The 19,941-nt window shown below is 42.8% G+C and overlaps 1 protein-coding gene across 1 annotated transcript in view; it reads left to right on the forward strand.

The window, feature by feature from the left end:
• TANC2 (tetratricopeptide repeat, ankyrin repeat and coiled-coil containing 2) overlaps window positions 1-19,941 on the forward strand; it is a 529,014-nt gene that overhangs the window by 129,540 nt on the left and 379,533 nt on the right. The window contains exon 4 of the mRNA XM_084857421.1: window positions 12,992-13,063. Within this exon, the coding sequence (XP_084713547.1) occupies window positions 12,992-13,063 (72 nt within the window). The remainder of the gene's footprint in view (window positions 1-12,991; window positions 13,064-19,941) is intronic.

The raw sequence follows: 19,941 nt of genomic DNA on the forward strand, positions 1-19,941 counted from the left end.
ATATGTTTTATAAGAAGTGTTAACTGTTAATCTTTTGCCGTGAAATTTACTACAAGAAACAGTCTCACTGATTTTGGCGTTTTGTGCCAGAGTGTGTGCCACATAAATGGGTCATGAGAATGGGAAGGGAGGGGGATGGAGAGCCATGGATCTGCAAGATCTATGAGACTCTCCATCTCCTGCCCCAAGGTGCTTGAGGTAGATGGGCTTAGAGGCCTTTCTAGCTCTAAATAGCAAAATGGAGGAATGCGAGGTTGTAAAAGTCAACCTACTCTGGCTGGCTCTGGCCAGCAGAGCATAGGATAGAAAGCATAGGTTTAGAAATCAGAGCCCTCTCTCTATAGAGCACCAAAACCTTAGGATTGCACTCTAAGGCTTTTAGAAGGAAATTTTAGAGGAACAAACCATCAGTAAGTGCTTTTAAAAGAGAACCCCTTTTTTCAAATGATCATTTAATTTATTAAACACCTCATAAAATAACTTAGCTTGTTATTTTACAACTCAAAACATCACAGTAATGGTATAAATAAAATCCCAGTAAAAGCAATCAAGGATGTAAAACTAATAAATGCGTCGACACAACTTAAAATATAATACCAAGCATACGAGGGAAAACCACATTGCAGGAATTAGAATAATAAAACACTAAAAATATGAAACTGTTTAAAAATACTTAAAATCACTTTAAGAGCTTGGGAGAACAGCCTTAGCCCGGCACAGGAAAGATAGCAGTGTGGGTAACCGGCAGGCTTCCGCTGGGAGAACATTCCAGAGCTGGGGGGCCACCACCAAAACCAAAAATAGCCCTCTTTCTTGTTGCCACCCTCCTATTCTCAGAATGAGGGGGTTCTAAAAAAAGGCTTTCATGAATGACTTTAAGGGACATATGATAAGAGGTATTCTATCAGATACCGAGGTCCCAAGCCATGAGAAGCTTTATAGGTCAAAACCAGCACTTTGAATTGGGCCTAGAAACGTATTGGGAGCCAGTGCAAGTGAGAGGACTGGTGTAATATCATTGTAACACCTAGTCCCAGTTAGAATTGTCGCAGCCATATTTTGCACTACCTGAGGTTTATGGACCATCTTCAAAGGTGGCCCCACATATAACACAATACAATAATCCAAACAGGAGGTTACCAGGGTATGAATCGCTGCAGCTAGACTATCCACTTCCATATATGTTTGTAGCTAGGATACTGATGGAAGCTGGTAAAAGATGCTCCTTGCCACAGAGGCCACTTGAACCTCTAATGATAGTGATGGATCCAGAATACCTCCAAACTATGCACCTGATCTTCAGTGGGAGTGCATCCCCTTCTAGAACAGGTTGAATCCCAATTATCTGTTCTGAGGAACCGCTCACTAGCAGTACGTCTGTCTTGTATGGATTGAGCTTTAGTTTGTTAGCCCTTAGCTGGTCAATTACTGTGTCCAGGCACCAGTCCATCACCCTCAGAGCCACATGTCAGATGTGGATTGTCCTTCCCCTTCGCAGTCAACACCACAAGGAGACAAAGTCTCAGGCTGTCATTACCTTATTTTGCTAGGAACTAGCCTCTTTACAAATGCAGATTCAAGGAAACTCTCAGACTGCCTCAGGCCCCTAAAACACTAATCTGGGATTCCTAATTAGAAGAGACAAACTGAAGGGTAAAGAAGTTGCCTAGAGTTTGGGTGGGAACCTCTCACGGCCAGACTTGCTTTTCAGTGATGCCTCTCCCTTAGGGTGGCTCCCTCCTACATTGGCTTCTAAGAGTGGCTATTCTGGCGGAGTGTCTGAGCCCTGCCCCTAACGTTTCCTGCTTGGTTTTATGACGTCCCCTAGCGTTTCTCATGTCACACCCCTCTTCCTCATCTTTGGAAACTTGAGTTCTTATAGTGGAGGGAGCGGGCAGCGACTCAGTCTGGGCCATCTGTTTGTCAAGGTCTTCTGAGGAATCTCTCCCAGCGTCTTGGCTCACTAGGGAGGGCCTCTCCTCCAGCCCCTAATCTAGCTGATCCAAGTCTGATTCAGAGACATAGCTGTCAGACATCTCAATGTGCTGGGACTCATCCCTGACACCTCATCTGGCTCTGAAGAGAAGGAAAAGTAGAGTTGCATGTCATCTGATACGGATGAAAGTGTACCCCAACCCCCCTAAAGACCTCATTCAGTGGTTTCATGTAGTTCAAGGGGTGTTGAACCTCTTTCATCCCACAAGCTTAATTCCATTTTGAAGACATTCTTAGGGGCCACATTCCAGTGGTGGACAGGGCTGAAGGCAAAAGGGGTAGGGCCAAAATACCAAAAATACCAGCATAATTTAGATTAAAACTTCCACTGCTAATAACTAACACTGAAGAGAGGCATTTTGACCTTTTAGAATGGGAGAAAATCTTCACTAAAGGAAACCATCAAATAATTTGTGATTGGGGAAAGGGATGTGGTCATCTGGGGAACCCAGGTATCAATGTATTGGTCCTCACCCAGCTTAATACTGTGTCCATGCACTGATCAAGGACTTGCACAGCCCCACCTGATTCAGATGTCACAGGGAGAATCCCCTCATGACTGCTCCCAGTTTCTTCGTATAGTTTTTAAACAACATTGGGGACAAGATGGTACCCTGCAGAACCCCACAGATTTTATTTATTATTTATTTCATTTCTATACTGCCCAATAGCCAAAGCTGTCTGGGCGGTTCACAAAAATTAGTTAGTTGCCAAGGAGTTGAGGAATAGTTACCCAATGTTATTCTCTGAAACCAACCCCACAGGTAGGACCAGAACTACTGTAATACAGTACCACCAGTGTTTTAGAGCCCTCTGGAAGCTATTCAGATCCACCAGTCTCTGGGGGCAGACCATCCTAAGAAGTCCCCCACTGTGTGGAAGAAGACAGCCACTGTTTGTCTAAATCTCAGCATAGTCTGACCATGACAAGGGAGCTTCAGACCACTATTCTCCAGCCCAGTAGAGAAAACCAAGTCCAGAATGTATTCTCTTACATGTGTTCTGCCGATGACAGGTTGGGACTGCCCTGTGGTAGCCATGAAGTCATGAGCTGCCCCAGACTTGGTGGCCTCAGCATGAATGTTGAAATCCCCCCAGGACCATCATTCAGGGTTGTGGGTCTCTAACACCAAGCCCGAGACTGTCTCCATCAGCTCAGGCAGGGAGATTGCTGGGCAGCAGAGTGGTCAGGACACCAGTAGACTCTCCAGTCTGTCCTGCTCGCCCAACACAACATACAAACACTCTTAGGTGGTACTCACTTGGACAGGAAGTCTAGAGAGAAAGATAGAATTCCTATAGATTACAGCAGCTCCCCCTCCTTGATCTTGGAGCATATAAAACTAATTGTTTTAAGAAAATTACAAAATCTGATTTAAATGTCAAAAATCCAATTTAAATTTAAAAATAAATTTAAATTAAAATGATTTTTTGATTTAAAAAAATTACTGATTTTTTTATCAACTCTGTTATGCATACATCTCATTTATGCATAGATCCAAATCCTCCTCATCCACATTCATGTCATGGATGAGGAAGATTTTATTATAAACCAACCTGGCATTCAGCAACAGTACCAGAAGGCTTGAGGGGAAATTGGTAAGACAACCACAGATCCTGTGTGAGTGGGGGAGGGGGAGGGGGAGAATTTCCTTATCAATTTTAGGTATTTTTATACAATGGAGCCTTTGCAGTGACAGAGGAGCCACCCAGAACAACTATAAATCATATGTAAATAAATTACCTTTTCTTCCTTTTTGTGGGGTGGGGGATGTTGCTGTTGTTTTTGCAGGACTATGGATTTTTAAAGGGCCAAATGTGCTTGCAATGGAGCTCTGAATTTTTCTTGAGACTAATTGTGATTGCAGTGGGGTTGTGGATATTTCTTAGGACCTTATTTGCTTGCAGTGGCGCTGAGGATTTTTCTTAGGGCCAAATGTGCTTGCTCTGGGGCTGTGGAATTTTTTAATGACTAAATGTGCTTGCAATAGGGCCATGGAATTTTTAAGGGCCAAATGTGCTTGCAGTGGAGCTCTGGATTTTGTTAGGGCTAAATGTGCTTGTAGTGGGGTCATTAACTTCAAAGGACCAAATGTGCTTGTAGTAAGGATGTTGGAAGAATCTCTCTGGGGTGGATCTCGCTGAGTTTTCATCACCTTGCCCCCCCAGATTTTGGCTCATTTTCCCGCAAGCTGGCCTGACTCAATCTGCATCGAGTTGGACCACTTCATGGATTTTGGGTTGTTGTTTTTTTAATTGCATAAATTGTAATTTGCTCCAATTGCAGCTGCAGTTTGCGGAATTCGAACAGATTTTGACCACAATTTGTGCAGCTGCAGTTTGCACAAATGGCTATTTACGCATTTTAAAAAAAACACCTGAAAACGTTACTGGATTTCCGGAACAAACCTGCGGCACGGCTCACAATCGCAAGCTATGTCGGGGCACAACAGAAATCCAGCAAGCCCAAAAAGGCTGGATTTCCCAGCAACGGACATCCCTAGCTTGCAGTAGGGCAATGGATTCTCTTTTCTGACTCAGTCGTGATGGCTGGTGGCCATTTTCTTTCATTCTGAGTCGTTCATGTTTGTTGTAGGTTTTTATCAATCTACTAATGCAATACACTTAAAATACTGTTATTGGCTGTGCCTTGACAAATACACTAAAATACTCTTATTGGCCGTTTCTTGACAAAGTGTGTGCCTCAGTGGCCAGCTCTTCTGCCTTCTAAAGCTCTTCTGCCTTTGCAGTGTCTGTGTTGCTGCAGCAAGTAACATTGAAAATTGGTATACTGTACATGGTTTCCAACTTCCTGCCTTTCAAGGCTCCATTATCTTTACTCTGTGCTTTACCATGTAAGGTTGTTTAAAACTGCTATACTGCACATGCTTGCCAATTTTTCTGCCTTTCCTGACTTTTCCCCCCCTTGCTCTGTGCTTGACCATGCAGCACATGCTTGCCAGTGTGTTTATGGTGACCGCTTGGCTCTGGCTGTGCCTCTGATAGTGACCTACCCCTTCTGCCCTCCCAGCCCCAGTAGTCACCAGCCACCCAATCCAAGCTAATGACAAGAAACAGATGGTCTGCTCCTATTCCCTGCTCTGTTGGCCTGAGGAGCCCAACCTATTACTCCTGGTTGAGAACCATGGGCAAGAGTCCTTTGACTCACGCAGTCTGAAGTACCTGGGAAGAGGGTAGAGTAGACAAACACTTAGAACTGAGGCCAGGTGATAGTAATTCTCTACAATCTGCCAGCCCTTCCCTTTCCTCTTTTGATATTGTTGTTTGCCTCAGATCACATATCTTGTCATTGCTTAATCAACCATTATAGGTTTGGCATCACCATTTCTAATTTGGTTTAAAAATAGAGATATACACAGCTTTAGTATGTAGCTTACTTCGGTTTCAGTTGCCATCAGCATGTATCTGGTGAGGAAGTTTAGTTGCTTCTTGAAAACTGGAATAATGGGATGGTGGGGCTTTCTCTGGGACAGAGCTATGAAAAATGTGGCTGTCCTTAGCTGACAAGCCAGCTGGGTGGGAGGTAAATAGCTTTGATTTCAATAATCAAGTGATTCTGTCTTCTGCTACTTTTCTTGATGTAAGAGAGCTAGCTTTGTGTAGTGGTGTTTGGTGGGAACCTCCACTCTCTTGTTCGTCTAGAATGATCTTTCCCAACCTTGGGTTCCCAGATGATGATGGTCTACAACTCCCTTCATCCCTAACCACTGGACATACTGGCTGGGGGAGCATGGGAGTTATATTCCCAGGGAACTTCTGCTGTTGGGCGGTAAAGACAATAAATAAACTCATTCATTCATTCATTCATTCATTCATTCCAGCAGCATCTGGGGAAAGGCTGAGCAGCTAAGATAGCATAACTCTTCTGTCAACAAGGTGCACACTTCTTTGTTAACAGACTTTCTCTCAACAACAGGAACCGGCTGAGTTGGATTATCACAGTTGCTAAACCTGGGATAGGCAATGTGGCACTCATGGGCCCTCAGACATCTTTCTTGGTACCTGCCAAGGTGCCCTACACGTCCCAGTTTAATTTTTTTTGTTTAAATAACAAAACTTTCTTACTGGCACCTGAGATCATCTCAAATAAAGTGAGGCCTCTAGCAAGTCCCATCTTTTCCCATGTATAGCTCTGGTACTCAGAGACTTTCTTACTGCACCTTTCATCTCCAGTGTGCCCATCCTGTGGTGGTGCCCAAGACATTTCCAAATATATCCATAGGCTCAAAGAAGTTCCCTGCCCCTGTTCTAGACAGTTGATTTAGGATTGCAGAACTGAAGGGAAGTGCACCCTGGCCTCTTCCATCAGCCAAGGGACCAAGGGCCATTCAGAGCCTGCCCCACAAGGGGAAGACTATCCATCGTCCAGAGAAGGAGCAGCTGCATGGAGCATGTTCCTTTATCAAATGAATTTTTGATACAGATCAACTACAAGTTGATCTAGGACTGCAGAACTGAAGGGAAGCATGTTCTGCTACTTTAAAGGAAGGGGTGGCCCACCTATCCAAATCAGATGGTACTCTGAGATTATGTAACTTCCAGAATTGGTACTTGAATACATTTGTTTTCCTCTTATTTCCCCATTCTTTTTTCCCCTTTTGTAGTGTTTGTTAAGTTGTGAACCTATGAGCTGAGATTGTCTTTTCTTTTAATATCAGTATAGTACTTAGAAAAAAATCAGGCACTCTGTAAGTGATATTATTATTATTAGAAAAGGACTGAGTCTTTTGCTACTTTGTGCATCTGGCTGAGTTAAACTTGACGTGACTGCTATTATAATGTTAGAGAGAGAAACAGTTGTTAAACCAAATTGTACTTTGCTATTGTGATTAGGGTACATAGGCTGGAAATTCTGCCTACAGGATGAAAATGCCACATTGCCGAACCTATCTAAGTAGTGTGGATACTGCTTCATTTTCAGCTTTGGCTAGTCACTTTGTCTTGAGCTGTGTATATTTTTTTAATAGGAACTACTGGCTTAAGCTGTTGAGGTTCTTTGTTAAAAACATGCATAGCTCATCTGTATATTAATGCAGTTCTCTGTTATAGCATATTTCTCACCATGCTGCAAGAGCCCATATGCAGATTACTGCTTTGCCAAATAAGCTCAGAATTGATATAAAGGATGTTGGCTTGAGGATGTTAACAAGGTGCTTGGACAGGTTTGTACAGCCATCTTCATACTGGAGCTTTGCCCCTCTTCGCTTATAAAAACCAGCAGGGAGGGAACAGCCCCCTGAGCCAGGGACGTAATTAATGCCTCTTTGTGAGAGGGAGTGGTCTTGAGCCAGATGAAAGAAGCGGTGGTGAGACCACTCCTGAAGAAATCCTCTCTGGACCCAGAAGATCTTAACAATTTTAGGCCAGTGGCATATGTTCCTTTCCTGGGCAAGGTCCTTGAGTGGGTGGTGGCCAGCCAGGTCTAGACAATGTTGGATGAGACCAATTATCTGGATCCATTTCAGTTGGGATTCAATCCGGGTTTTGGCACAGAAACAGCCTTGGTCACCGTGTATGTTGGGAGAGATACAGGGGGAGATGACCCTGTTGATACTCATGAATCTCTTGGTGGCTTTCAATACCGTCAACCATGGTATCCGTTTGGGGTGACTGTCTGAGCTGGGCGTGGGGGGCACTGGGTTGTAGTGGTTCCGTTCCTACTTGGATGGCTCCAGAAGGTGGTGCTTGGGGAATATTGTTCAGCCCCATAGATTTTCCAGCATGGAGTTCCTCAGGGGTTGGTTTTGCCCCCCATGCTATTTAACATCTACATGACACTGTTGAGTGGGGTCATTTGGAGTTTTGGAGTGCGTTACCATCAGTATGCTGATGACATGCAACTCTTCTCCTTTTCCTCCTCATCAGGTGAGGGTGTAGATGTGCTGAATCAATGCCTGACTGGGACCATGGGCTGGATTAGGGCTAATAAACTGAAGTTCAATGCAGTCAAGACTAAGGTGCTGTTAGTGGGTGGTTCTTCTGACCGGATGGTGGGTGTTCAGCCTGTTCTGGGTGGGGTTGCACTCCCTTTGAAGGAGCAGGTTTGTAGCTTGGGGGTTCTCCTGGAGCTATCTGTATCACTTGAGGCTCAGGTGGCCTCAGTGGCTCGGAGTGCCTTTTACCAGCTTTGGCTGGTGGTCCAGCTATGCCCCTATCTGGACAGGGAAAACCTGGTTTCAGTTATCTATGCTCTGGTAATCTCCTAGTTAGATTACTGCAATGTATTCTATGTGGGGTTGCCCTTGAAGACTGTTTAGAAGGTGCAGCTTGTGCAAAATGTGGCAGCCAGATTAATAACTGGGACCAGAAGGTCTGAGCACATAAGACCAACTGTGGCTCGTTTGCATTGGCTGCCTGTATTCATTCAAGCCCGATTCAAGGTGCTGGTTTTAAACTATAAAGCCTTACACAGCTTGGGACCGTAATACCTGATGGAACGCCTCTCCCAACATGAACCTATCCGGAGACTATTATCAACATCTTGACCCTTCCTCTGAGTGCCTCCTCCTAGGGAGGCTCGGAAGGTGGCAACAAGGGAGAAGGCCTTCTCAGTGGTGGCCCCCCGACTGTGGAATGAGCTCTCTGCTGAGGCTGGTGCCAACACTGTCATTTTTTCATTGCCTGGTTAAGACTTTGCCCAGGCATATAATGGCATTTAATGGCAAGTATGTTGGCTGTCTTGAACAGGTCTGTTATTGAAATAGTGAATTAAAATGATTTTTAGCTATTTAATTGTTTTAAATTTTGCATCTTAAACTTTTTTAGACCATGTTTTATTATAATGTTGTATTATAATTGTTATAATGTTTGTTTGTTTGTTTGTTTGTTTTTATGAATGGTTGTGAACCGCCCAGACAGCCTTGGCTAGTGGGTGGCGTGCGTGTGCACGTGCGCGCGCGTGCGCGCGCACACACACACACACACACATATATATATATGAATGAATGATAAACACTGCTTCTGTTGCAGTTAGATAAAAGATACCAATGTCACCATGGTGCACTACTTTGTTTATTATACTGCCATCAGGTTTTGCATTTAAAGAAACATGTATATAGGAGGAAGGGAAGCTTCAGACAGAGGGAGTGTACTGTAGATATCATCAGATTGGAGGAAGCCAAAGATGCATTTTGTTTAGGGACCTGTTCAGATTACTTTTGGTGTGTGTTAACTCGGGGTTCTTCTTCGTGTACGATACAGGGCATTTTGCAATTCGCTCCATGAGCAAGGACTTAAGCATTCTTCTCTTCGGATTTACATAGCAGCTATTTCGGCTTCTCCGTTTGTTGCCAATGGTTATTCTGTTTTTTTGCATCCTCTGGTCCGTCAGTTTTTGAGGGGAGTGAAAAATCGTGCCCTTCCTGTGAAACTGCCGGTGCTGGCATGGAGCGTGTCTGTGGTACCACATGCTCTTACTAAAAAACCATTTGAGCCGCTTGCTACGGCAGATCTTTGTCTTCTCTCCCCAAAGTGGTGTTTCTAGAGGCCATTACCTCGGCTTGACGCTGTGGAGAGTTATGTGGACGCTCCATACTTAAGTTTTCTTAGGGACAAAGTAATACTTTGTCCTGACATTGCCTTCCTGCCTAAAGTTGTTTGAAGTTCTCATTTGGGTCAAGATATAGTTCTTCCCGCCTTTTTTGCCTCGCCTTGGACTGCAATTGAGAAGACACCACACACCTTTAGATGTTCTTAGGGCTTTGGTGTTTTATAAGGCTAGAATGGAGTTGTTTTGTCGATCCCAGCATTTGTTTGTCTGCTATGGAGGATCTCAGAAAGGACTCCCCGTCTCGTCCCAGTGCTTAGTGGCTTGGGTGGTGCGGGCCATTAAACTGTCTTATGAATTGGAATGCCTGGACTTGTCTGATATGGTGATGGCCCGCTCAACCAGAGCTGTAGCAACATCAGTGGTGTTTGAAAGAGGGGTGTCGATACCAGACGTCTGTAGGTCGACCTCTTCCACTTGTGTCAATCATTGTCATCTAGATTTTCAAGCCAGGAGGGGCTGCTCATTTGGTAGGACGGCGCTGTCAGAGGTTCTTCGATGAGGGCACCAACCTGCCTCCTGGCAAGAAGTAATGGCAAGAACAGCAGACATCCGCTCCATGACACACTTAGCTGCTTCCATAGCAACATCAGCAAAACTAGTTGGATTGCCAACCCATTAAGAGGGAACGTCTGTTGTCCCTGGGGTGGTGTCCCAGGGGAGATAGCATATGGCAGATCCTCCCCATCCCTGAGGCTGTGGACAGAGCTACAACCTTGTGTATGGGGATAATCTCTGCTTGTTCCCATCACCCATACACTGTGGAAAGCTCTTCAACATCTCCTCTTATGGGTCAGGGTCATGACCTCAGAAGAGGACAGGGAGGGAGGGTAGGGGGTGGGTGGGATAGGGGAGAGGAGAGGATGTGCATTCACTGGATCCACAAGCCTCTCTGTTCCCATCCCTGCCAACAGTAAGGTAAGCAAGCTAGGTGGGCTCAGAGGGTCACCGAGTACAAAATGCTAAAATGGAAGCTGGAGAGTGTGAGAAAGTGTCCATTGCTCCACTTGCTTAGGATAGATGAAAGGCTCCAGTCTCAAAGCCCTTGGTCTATTGTGCATCAATCCTGTAGTACTGTGCTCTAAATAGTTTATTGAATCATATGCCCAGTGTTTGTTTGATTTGACTAATTGATGCCATTTAAATATTTTATAGGTGCCTTTTTGAGATGTTGAAGGAAGCTTTAAAGAAATTAAAATTTAATAAACTAACTGCCTTATCCTAAATCTGTTTGTTCAGAAGGTCCACTGGGTTCAATGAGACTATGCGTGCTTAGGATTACACCAAAAACTACCATTGAGTTTTAGAAGAAAATGACATCTACAATACTATCTTTTTTTGTTTTCTATTTTTGCCTTAACAAATAAAGAAGTATGTCTTTCACTTGAAATCTCATTAACTAAGATGACTACAAATTTGTTAATTAATCTAACAAACCAATTAAATCCCACAGCCTTTTTTTCTTATTGATTCCTGGCTTCTGGTTTGATATTAACATGATTGTCAGGATTTTTATTGTTTGCTCCTGTAGGCACTCCCTAGACTTCAGTCCCTTTTTTGGCTTTTTCTTCTATATATTCAACTTTTTAAAAAATTCAGTTGGGAACAGGCATTTTGAAATTATTTCGGATAGTCTTGCACATAACTGTATTTCAAAATAGCCTTAGTGAATGGTGGTGATTTGCTTATTTGACTGTAGTAACCTCTCTGAAGTTACATGTTGTTTTAAGAACCTGATCCTGCAAGGGACTTTGGAGTCATGCTTTTGGGTCCTAGAGACTGACATAATTACAAGAAATTGTTCTGGAAGGAACTTGCCAATTTGACCTGGGTAAAAGTTCTTCTCAGTCCACAAAAGTAAGATTAAGACAGTATAGCTGCTTTTGGACAATCTGCAAATGCTCTGTGCACCCACATGCAACCATTTCACTCCTTCCTTTGCACAAGTGGCTAAACCAACCAGGAAGCACAAATAACCATACCTTTCCTTTAGATGTGAACTGGGAACTATGGTTAATGGCTTTGAAACAATGGCCAGCTTAACTGTGGTTTTCTTGTTTGTTTCACTGGTCATGCAAAGGAAGGCGCAAAGTGACTGCACGCAGGTGGATGGAGCTCTTGCATATTCTGGTTTATTAAAGCAGGATTTCATTGTCTGAACCATGGTTTAAAGTTGGCTTCTGAATCCTGACTCATTTGGAAGCCATTAGCCATAGGTCCTGGTTTGCACATAATGGGACACTATGGTTCATCGTGCCTTCCTGGCTTCTTCACTCGCTTGGAGAGACAAGGAAAGGGGCTGTGTGCAAATGTATGGAGCTTGCACATATCTGGTTTATTAAGCCAGGATTTGATTGTTAAAACTGAGCTTAACTTGGAAGCAAAGTACAACCGTGATCCCTCCCATGTGAAAAAATACCTTGCACAAACTCTCTAAACTTACAGTGTACCTTTAGCAATTCTCTGTTGCTGGATACACAATTGTTTTGTAGAACGGCATCAAGCAAAAACATTTGGGGAAGGTTTGAGGACTAACTCTTTCTTTATAGAAACAATTTAGTATTGGTTGTCCTCCTCTGGTGTGCGTGTGTGTAGATCCCTTGCTTGGGTATGTCTAAAGTCTTAAGGCCCTATAATAATGAATATCACATTTGGTGTGGGGCACGTTTAGTGGGCACCCTGAGCTACTACTGCCTGATGCTATTTGTCTGCATCTTTCTCTGTAAGACTCCCCTCTCCCATTTGTATTTATATACTTAAAAATGCCGCAGTTAGTTCAAGCAGCTGTATTTTTAATACACATTCTGTTCTGACTATGTCATACATTCTGGAATATACATATTGATGTGCATATCTATTGTTACTAATCTGGTGATATGATCAATAAGAATGATGTGTACTTAATTGCATAATACTTCCATGTCCTTCTCATTTGTCCACAAAGGTTTATTTACACATTAGTGTCTGCTGCTGCAGCTTTTTCTGAACAATATAAAAACACTTGTGAATGCTGATTTGTTGGAATGATAAATTAAGTGCGAAGGAATATTTCATAGAACAATTATCTGGTTTTTAACTCGATTTACTTCCAAAATGGCCGACTATTTCTTTATGATTTAGAACATCTGATCCATCTTGTTTTAAAAACTTGGCATGGTAGTGTGACTTTGTTCAGATGTTTGTGGAGGCATCAAGAGAAGCTTAAAGAAGACCTTTGTGGCCATTCCAAATATTGCATGCATCCAGTTGAGGGACTAAAGACAGGAAGCAGAGCTTTTGCTGTTGGGTTGTCTTTTCCCTTTTACAACCAAAATAAAGCCAACTGACCTGCTGTGCCTTAAGAGACAGTGATGGTTCTGGAAGGGAAGCTGCATCGACCTGTTCTGCCTGCTGTATTGATGTACTTGTGGTGTTTCGGTTCTCTTGCAGATGGAGGAAGCGAGGAACCACCAGATCGAAGGCAGGCAAGCATAGATTACTGTCAGAGCCATTCTGGGCAAGGTAAGTAAACAATAGATTGCCAAAGATCACATACTCTTTGCTGAATCCATTTGTGATTTTAATGTATTTTAAATCCACTGTGATTCACATGCTTTTTAGAAATTCCTAATTTTAAAGAGGTAGATAAACTCTTGTAAATAGTATTGTAAGACACCACTAGCTTCACTCTACCTGCCTGCAGCATCCATTATTTACCTTATCTGTGAGGCGCATGCAAGATCTTCTCTGGAAATGGAATCTATGTCCAATAAAATTGGGTGCAGCCAGATATATCAGTTCAGGAAGATGCTGGAGAGGCTGTGACTAACTTCTGCATTTGGTGGACATGCATCCATATTAATCTCTTTCAGAAATTATTATTCAAAAGATTTAAGGTATCAACAGTAATGAAATACCCTCTGAACCAGTTGATTTACTAAATGGAAGATGCCCCTTTTAACTAAACAGAGATCTAATTAAATACCTACAGGAAGTAATCTAATATTTCCTTAATAATGAACTGGTCACACAGATTGTGGGATAGAACTATTATAAGTCAGTAGAATAAATGTTGGCGGCTAAGCGTTAGAAAAAGGATTGCTTTCTTGAAACATTGCTCCCATTTATCTTATAAAATGCCAGCAAATATAGTTTAAACCAGAATATCGCATAGTTTTGTATACTCGCTACTGTAAATTATCAAAAATTGGGTAATTGGGGGGGACAGGTAGGATGATATAGAGGTACAAGCAATGTTTGCAGTTAGAGTTTTAATGGCAGTGTTCTTTGTCATAAGTATTTCTGGCTATCTTCTCTCTGCGCTTCTAGTTTATACATTTTGAACATTGTTCAATAAAGCACATGTTAAAAAGAAGATTCTAGCTTTTCAACTAGATAATATAATTATATATTTTTAAAATGCTCTAGATGTGCTTGAGAAAGTGATGGCGAAATGTTCCAAAAAGTTAGTAACAACTTGTAAAAAGCCACAATTCGTTATGTTCATTTTAGCATAATTTGCCAACATTTTTGACAAATGAATCTGAATCATTTGAAGATGCCAATTTTGAAAATAAAGATAGTATAATTTATTTTATTAGTTAATTATTTGTTTCAAAAATGTTTCTGCTGCATTTCATTCATCATTGATTCCTGGGTAGTTTACAGCATAAAGTACAATGTTACAGAGAGAAGTTCGGCAGTTAAGATGTAGGCCTTGCCTAATGTATATTTTTAGAGACTGAAAATCCTATATATTATAAAATGAAAATGATTTGTCCCATCAGTATGTAATTTAGCATATATAATCTACCTGGGAGTGGTATAACCTGACAAGTTTCAGAAAAAGTCACTGAAAAATTACTGATTTACAGCAGTTTTAAAAACTTATTCTGAATTAGAGCCTTCACAGTGTTTATTGCCTGGTTTTTGCTGACCCAAAACATACTCTCACTTCTTATTTGTTTAGATTAGCCTTCCCCAACCTAGTGCCCTCCACAGAGGTACAGCTAGGTAATTTTAGACTCTGAAGGTAATGGTCTTATGGGGAGCCCTTTTGGATGGCTAAGGGTATTATTTCAGCTATGAAGTACACAACTAACATTTCTCTTCACACACCCCAACCAATCCATGCTTTAGAATTGCTTCTGAATTCCTGATATGTTAGAACATAAATAACAAGAACAGTTTTTCCCAATGCTGAGAAAACAACAACAACAACTTCCAGCATGTGCAGTTTTAAAGTCACTTAAAACATAGCACTATCATGACTACAGGAATAAAATGGAGTTTGCTTCTTCTGCCCTGATATCCTCATTACCTTCCACTTTCTGGATGGTCATTTGGGGGCTCCTGGGCCCTGGACCTTGATTCCAAGGTTCAGCCCTAGCAGCACCAATGACCCTCCAGATGATTTGGTCTCCAACTCCTGGCATGCCTGACCATTGGCTGGGGCTGATGGGAGTAGAAACATCTAAAGGGCACCAGGTTGGGAAAGGCTGATTTAGATTATGCCCCAAATTCCTAAACAATGCAGGAGCCTGCCTTTTCATGGGATGTGTGAAAATCCATTGTGTAATTTAAAAGCTATGTTGGGTTTTGAAATTTCCATTTCAAATTGGTATCCATCCTTCACTTTATTTATTTTATTTATTTGCAACATTTGTATACTACTCCATATGTAAACAGGTTCTGGAGTGGTGAACAACAAGAGATAAAATAAACAAAAGATAAAAAGAATGAAACGTGCTATTAAAATTATTCTTTTCAAAACAGAGTGCTAATACAACCAAGACTGGTCAACCGAGGAAGGCTTCCTGGAAATGAGCTGTTTTCAGGAGGCACCAAAACCAACCTAGTGTTGATGCCTGCCTGACCTCTAGAGGCAGGGAGTTCCATAAGATGGGAGCCAGCACACTTAAGGCTCTTCTCTGGGTGGACTCCAGTTGGGCCGCTGATCCATGTGGAACCACCAGGAGCATGCCCTTGGATGACCTCAGTAATCAGGTAGATTGATAAGGGGGGAAGGCGCTCTCTCAGGTATCCTGATCCCAAGTTGTTTAGGGCTTTCTCTTGGTCTTTTAGCTGTGCTGCTCTGCAGGTTGGGGATAATACTTCATTGTATGTGAGGGTTTAATGAGATAGACATTTTTGAATTTGAAATCTTTAGTTTTGAGAAACACCCTCTTTGAAAGCTTTTTTGTTTTATAGCAAAAATAAAATCAGCAAAGCAACTCCTACAGCACTATCAGTACTCTGCTTGCAAATTCTAATAATTTAATTCATTTTAAAGAGCCAGCTTTTGGGAATGTTCAGTCTTATTCATGTTTGTATGTTTGTTCATATATGTGGGACTTCTCCTTACTTTTCTGACTTGTCTCTGTATAATGACACAGATACTTGCCTGAGCACCTGTCTCATGTACATCCTCCTCCTCGATACATCATCCATCTATCAACCTTGCCCTCCTACCACACATACAAGCTCTGACTAATATATATATATGCCATTCTGTGTACTCCAAATGAAAGCATATAGGGTAAATAGGGCATCAGGGTACAATTGACCAATGCCCCCATAGTATTGTGAGCTTCAGTGCTCCCCCAACCTGCAGAGGAAAAAGACTGGGGCTAAAAGGCGAAAGAAGACTGTGGGTGCATAGAGGATAATTTGTAAGCAAGTACAGTATGTGAAACTGTAGAATGTACTGCTTATATGACATGGACGTAGAGGTTGGCTGCTTAAATTATTTCCATGGAGTTGGATTCAGATTCAGGCCACAATCCTGTATCTACTTACCTGGGAATAAGCCAGATTGAATTTGGTGTGACTAGACATCTATAGGATTGGATGACTTCAATTACTCTCTCATAGACTGGATAAATGTGTGTTCTGATCACAACTATGAGGTAAGATTTCTAGAAACCCTAAAGAACTGTGCCCGAGAACAGTTGGTTTTGGAACCAACCAGAGGGAGACAATCCTGGACTTAATCCTAAATGGCACCCAGGACTTAGTATGAGATGTCTGTGCTGTTGAACCAATCGGAAATAGTGACCACAGCAGTTAGGAAATTTAATGTATATGTATTTAATTTGGATTTATTAAAAATATTTATGTATCACATTTATGCCCACCAGGGCCCTCAAAGCGATGTGGAATAAAATCCAATAAAATCACAACAATATAAAAGCAAAAACAAAGAAACAAAAACCAACATTCTTTAAAAACAGACCAGACACAACATTAAAAGCCAAAGGCCTAGTGAAACAATGCAGTGTTTACTGCCTCTTTAAACTTTAAAAAGGGAGCCAACCTGACCTCCCCTAGGAGGGAGTTCCACAGTTGAGGTGCTTCTACAGAAAAAGCCCTGTCTTGCATACCCACCAACCTAACCTCTTTCGGTGGTGGGACATGCAACAGGACCTCTGATGAAGATTTCAACTTATGGGCAGGGTCATATGGGGGGAGGTGGTCCTTCAGATATCCTGGACCCAAGCTGTTTAGGGCTTTATAGGTCAGAACCAGCACCTTTAATTGGGCTAGGAAACAAATTGGAAGCCGCTGCAGTTGGTTCAAGACCAGTGGTATATCATCTCTAAAATGCATGACAGACAGCAGTGTAGCTGTCACATTTTGCACCAGTTTTAGTTTCCGAAAAGTTTTCAGTGGCCCCCACAGAGCACATTACAATAATATAAATGAGAGGTAATTTAGGTATGGATCAAAAGGCCAGATCCGCCTTCGCTGAGAAAGGGTGTAGCTAGCACACCAGCAGATGAGATTAAGAAGAGGTGGCAAGAATACACAGAAGAACTATACAGGAAAGATCTGAATGTCCCTGATAGCCATGATAGTGCGCTCACTGAACTTGAGCCGGACATCCTCGAGAGTGAAGTCAAGTGGGCCTTAGGAAGCATTAGTAACAACAAAGCTAGCGGAGATGACAGTATTCCAGCCGAGCTATTTAAAATCCTAAAAGATGATGCTGTTAAAGTGCTGCATTCAATATGCCAACAAATCTGGAACACTCAACAGTGGCCACAAGACTGGAAAAGGTCAGTTTACATTCCAATTCCAAAGAAGGGCAACGCCAAAGAGTGTTCAAACTACCGCACCATTGCGCTCATTTCACATGCCAGCAAGGTGATGCTCAAAATCCTACAAGCTAGGCTTCAGCAGTATGCGAACCGAGAACTACCGGAAGTACAAGCTGGATTTAGAAGAGGCAGAGGAACTAGAGATCAAATCGCCAACTTTCGCTGGATCATGGAGAAAGCAAGAGAATTCCAGAAAAACGTCTATTTCTGCTTCATTGACTACGCTAAAGCCTTTGATTGTGTGGATCACAACAAACTGTGGCAAATTCTTAAAGTGATGGGAGTACCAGACCACCTTACCTGTCTCCTGAGAAACCTGTACGAGGGTCAAGAAGCAACAGTAAGAACCAGACATGGAACAACCGATTGGTTCAAAATTGGGAAAGGAGTACGACAAGGCTGCATATTGTCACCCTGCTTATTTAACTTATATGCAGAGTACATCATGAGAAATGCCGGGTTGGATGAATCAGAGGTCGGAATTAAGATTGCTGGGAGAATTATCAACAACCTCCGATATGCAGACGATACCACCCTAATGGCAGAAAGCGAAGAGGATCTCAAGAGCCTCTTGTTGAGGGTGAAAGTGGAGAGTGGAAAAGCTGGTTTGAAACTCAACATTAAAAAAACGAAGATCATGGCATCTGGCCCCATCACTTCCTGGCATATAGAAGGGGAAGAAATGGAAGCAGTGACAGATTTTACTTTCTTGGGCTCCAAGATCACCGCAGACGGTGACTGTAGCCATGAAATTAAAAGACGCTTGCTCCTTGGGAGGAAAGCTATGGCCAACCTAGACAGCATAGTAAGAAGCAGAGACATCACCTTGCCGACAAAGGTCCGTCTAATCAAAGCTATGGTTTTCCCAGTAGTAATGTATGGCTGTGAGAGCTGGACTATAAGGAAGGCTGAGCGCCGAAGAACCGATGCCTTCGAACTGTGGTGCTGGAGAAGACTCTTACGAGTCCCCTGGACTGCAAGGAGGTCAAATCAGTCCATCCTAAAGGAAATCAACCCTGAGTGCTCATTGGAAGGACAGATAATGAAGCTGAAGCTCCAATATTTTGGCCACCTAATGCGAAGAGAAAACTCTTTGGAAAAGACCCTGATGCTGGGAAAGACTGAAGGCAAAAGGAGAAGGGGACGGCAGAGGATGAGATGGCTAGATAGCATCACGGATGCAATGAATATGAACTTGAGCACGCTCCGGGAGAGAGCGGAGGACAGGAAGGCCTGGCGTGCTATGGTCCATGGGGTCACGAAGAGTCGGACACGACTGAACGACTGAACAACAACAACAGCACACCAGCAGAACCTGGGCAAAGGCACTCCTGGTCACAGCAGCCACACACCATCCGGGAGCAATGCTGGGTCCAAGAATACACCCAAGCTGTGAATGTGATCCTTCAGAGGGAGTACAACCCCATCCAGAACAGGTTATACCCAGGTTGCCTTGTCTACTGGTGTATTGACCCACAGGATCTCAGTCTTCTCTGGATTGAGACTCAATCTGTTCACCCACATCCAGTCCCTCACTGCATCCAGACAATGGTTCAGGACTTCAACCTCCTTGGTATCAATTGAGAAAGTGAGATAGAGCTGCATATCACCAGCACAGTGATGAGACCCAACCCCAAAACTCTAGATGACCACCCCAGTAGATTCATGTAAATCTTAAATAGGGGACAGTATAGAGCCCCAAAGAACCTCATAAGCTTATGGCCACAAGGCCAAACAATAGCCCTCCAACACCACCTTCTGAGACGTTCAGCCAAATAGAACTAGAATTGTACCCCCAAGTCCTGTATCAGCAAAACAGCCCAGAAGAATTAACATGATCAATGGCATCAGATGTGACTAAGAAGTCCAGCAGAATCTTCCCCCTGTCCAGTTCCAAGAGTAGGTCATCCACCAAGATGGCAAAAGCTGTTTCTGTTCCCAAACCAGGCCAGAACACAAATCAGAATGGGTCCAAATAATCAGCTTCTTCCAAGATAGTGTAGAGTTGAGCTGTCACCATTCATTCTAAGATCTTACTTCGAAAAGGAAAAGGTCAGTAATCATTTAACCCCATGAGATCAGATTCATCTGGCAGGATTTGTTCTTGACAAATCCATGATGGCATCGAGTCATCACTGCATTGTTTTGTTTTCACTGCATTTGTTTTCAAGGTGCCTACACATGGGTTTATCATCTGCTCCAGAATGTTCCCAGGGATTGATGTCAGACTGACTGGTCTGTAGTTCCCAGGTTTCTCCTTTTTACCGTTTTTGAAGATAGGGACACCATTAGCCCTCCTCC

Source organism: Heloderma suspectum, chromosome 5, assembly GCF_057233095.1.
Source record: "Heloderma suspectum isolate Gila_16-S chromosome 5, 16-S_ref, whole genome shotgun sequence".
NCBI lineage: Eukaryota > Metazoa > Chordata > Lepidosauria > Squamata > Helodermatidae > Heloderma > Heloderma suspectum.